The sequence below is a fragment of the Meleagris gallopavo genome, chromosome 21 (assembly GCF_000146605.3).
Source record: "Meleagris gallopavo isolate NT-WF06-2002-E0010 breed Aviagen turkey brand Nicholas breeding stock chromosome 21, Turkey_5.1, whole genome shotgun sequence".
Classification (NCBI taxonomy): domain Eukaryota; kingdom Metazoa; phylum Chordata; class Aves; order Galliformes; family Phasianidae; genus Meleagris; species Meleagris gallopavo.
In genome coordinates this window covers 9,681,102-9,683,681 of record NC_015031.2, presented here as the reverse complement: position 1 = coordinate 9,683,681, position 2,580 = coordinate 9,681,102, and the positions used below count along the sequence as shown (strand labels likewise).

General features: G+C 64.0%; 2 protein-coding genes across 2 annotated transcripts; one reads left to right on the top strand and one right to left on the bottom strand.

The window, feature by feature from the left end:
- Positions 1-6: 6 nt before the first annotated feature.
- Positions 7-1,098, top strand: RAB34 (RAB34, member RAS oncogene family; the record flags this gene model as incomplete). The annotated part of the gene is made up of 6 exons (XM_010722198.3): positions 7-97; positions 190-241; positions 371-452; positions 530-620; positions 702-809; positions 895-1,098. Coding segments are annotated over 6 exons (492 nt in total), but the record flags the coding sequence as incomplete, so codon positions are not given.
- A 55-nt stretch (positions 1,099-1,153) lies between these two features.
- On the bottom strand, positions 1,154-2,363 carry LOC104913967 (adenine phosphoribosyltransferase-like). Its single transcript, XM_010722196.3, has 5 exons — positions 1,920-2,363; positions 1,738-1,831; positions 1,527-1,673; positions 1,354-1,448; positions 1,154-1,300 (listed from the first exon to the last, which is right to left on the bottom strand). Exons 1-5 carry the CDS (start codon positions 2,085-2,087, stop codon positions 1,154-1,156), a joined length of 651 nt encoding a protein of 216 aa, XP_010720498.1. The 5' UTR covers positions 2,088-2,363.
- Positions 2,364-2,580: the final 217 nt, after the last annotated feature.

Here is a 2,580-nt window from a genome sequence, read left to right as displayed (position 1 = left end):
GACCCCCTCCTACCACCCACCCCCCTCCCCAGGTGGGACACGGCCGGGCAGGAGCGCTTCAAGTGCATCGCCTCCACATACTACCGGGGAGCACAAGGTGAACCCCCCCCCTCCCCATATCCCCACCAACCATCCCCACGTCCCCTCCGACCACCTCCGTCCCCGTAGCTCACTTCATCACCCCAACAGCCATCGTCATCGTCTTTGATGTCAATGATGTGGCATCCCTGGACCACACACGGTAGGTGGCACATGGGATACAGTGGGGCTGGAGGTGGCTGTGGGGCTGGAGGTGGCTGTGGGGTTGGTGTCACCTCCGTTGTGCAAACGAGAGGGCAGCGCTCGGCAGCATGGTGATACGGCCCCATAGGCAGTGGTTGGCAGACGCCTTGAAGGAGAACGATCCCTCCAACGTCATCCTCTTCCTGGTGGGCTCCAAGAAGGACCTGAGCGTGAGTGTGTCCCCCTCCCATGGGCTCTCCCTGTGCCGTGGGGCCGTCCCCATTGCCCACCCTTGCTCCGTTGGCAGACACCGGCACAGTACAGCCGGATGGAGAAGGATGCGCTCAAGGTGGCCCAGGAGATGCAGGCAGAGTTCTGGGCTGTGTCCTCACTCACAGGTTGGGACATGGCTAAAGCTGGAGGGGGATGGGGGTGAGGTGACCCCTGCTGGAGCTCAAGACTCTTCTTCCATGGGACAGGAGAGAACGTGAGGGACTTCTTCTTCCGTGTGGCAGCACTGACCTTTGAGAGCAGTGTGTTGGCAGAGCTGGAGCGCGGCAGTGCCCGGCGGATCGGTGATGCCGTGCGTGAGTACTCACAACCCCCCCCTCCATGGCTATCCCCCCACCCACCCACCCACCTAACCCTAACCCTAACCCCTCCATCCTACAGGCATCGGCAGCACCGAGAGCGACCTGTACCTGTCAGCACCCCGCAAAAAGCCCAAATGCTGCCAGTGAGCCCTGCGGTACCCCGCATCTCCATACCAAAGAGCAGCGGCCCTGGCGGGTGGGGGCATCCCATAGCTATGCAAACCCCCCCAGAAGGGACACCCCCAGCCTTCATTGTAATAAAATGTTTTTTTATGCTTTTTAAGGAAGCCGTCGGGCTGGCGGGCAGGAAGGAGAGCCGTGCGTTGCGGTGCCAACCCTCATTCCCAACCCATCTGGTGTTGGTCGAAGCGGGGCTGCAGGCGGGGGGGCACGCAGTGGGCACACTTGTAGCGTTCCCGAATCCACCGCCCTCCCTCGCTGTCTTCAATGCAGATGGCTGCGACACCTGCGGGATGCAATGAGGGCTCAGGTCAGCCCCTGCATCACCTATGGGTGCCCCCCCCGGTGCCTGTCCTACCTGCCACGACCCCCCTTGGCGCTCCACCAGCTGGATGGCCGCTCTCATGGTGCCCCCGGTTTCCACCCACTGATCCACCAGGAGGATGCGCATACCTGGGGAGGGGCAGAGCTGTATCCCAGCGTCCATTGTCACCCCACTGCAGGAGTGCCCACCCCAGGGGCTCAGCTCACCCGGTGTTACGGTGTCGGTGCGCACCTCCATCACCTTCTCCCGACCCGAATAGTCGGTGTAGGGCTCTGCCAATGTCTCCACGCAGAGGTGCCCGGCTTTGCGGATGGCCAAGAAGCCTTTATGCAGCGTGGCAGCCGCGGCAGCACCTGGGGATGGCACTGTCACCCACCACAGGGACAAGAATCGGGGACCCCCAGCATCCCCCCTTACCCAGAATGAAGCCCATGGCGTCGATGCCGGCCACCAGGTCAATGGGATCTCCCTGGAAGGGTTGCAGCAGATCGGTCACGCAGTCCTTCAAGCCCTGGAGAGACAGATATGGAGGTGCTGGGTGTCCCCACAGCCCCCCCCACTGCCACCCCCTTGGTGCCCCCCATGTGGTCGCTGGGTACTTGCGGATGGCAGTAGAGCCGGGACGGGTCCAGCCATGCGTAGTGGGGACCTTTGGTGTTGGGGGCCATCAGTGCCAGGTACCAGCCCTTCTCCCGGGCAGCGGGGACGTGGCACAGGTCCATCTGTAGGGTGCTGTTAGCTTGCCAAGGGGTGAATTCGCACCCCATAGGGTTTAATGTCCCCTCCGATCGCCCCGTTGGTGTCCCTGCGCATGCTCCGTACCCAGTGTGGGACCGTCATGGGGAGTGTCACAGACAGCAACAGCTGAGCGGGGGCTGCCCCATAGCGCTGGGCCCCCGCCAATGCCTTGGGACAGCGGGGAGCTGGGATGGGGCCAGCAGGGAGCTGTGCCCACAGCCATCCCGGTGTGACACCCACAGCCCCGTGCACATCCCCATAGGGAGCTGTGCGAGCATCCCACGGGTGCGGGGTTTGGAGGAACCAGAGCGGTGCTCGGGGTGCAGCCCCACGGGCAGATTTGGGGCCTGAGCCAACACAGGGACTTCTCGAGGCCGCACACGTCCCCGCTCGGGTACCATCCGGCTCTGCCAAGCGCCGCTCCACGAGACGGGCGCCTCGTCCTGATTGCAAATGGGCTCCGTCCGAGGGCTGGCAGCGGGCGGGGAGGGGAGCTGGCAGCCTTGATGCGCGGGCACCGGG

What these genes read in the sequence shown, in the direction of transcription:
- LOC104913967 (XM_010722196.3), bottom strand. Translation starts at nt 2,087, where the DNA reads ATGGGGTGCGAATTCACCCCTTGGCAAGCTAACAGCACCCTACAGATG. An exon ending in CGCCATGGGCTTCATTCTGG is followed by an intron (nt 1,674 to 1,737) that starts GTAAGGGGGGAT and finishes TGCCATCCCCAG; the next exon opens with GTGCTGCCGCGGCTGCCACG. An exon ending in CACCGACACCGTAACACCGG is followed by an intron (nt 1,449 to 1,526) that starts GTGAGCTGAGCC and finishes GCCCCTCCCCAG; the next exon opens with GTATGCGCATCCTCCTGGTG.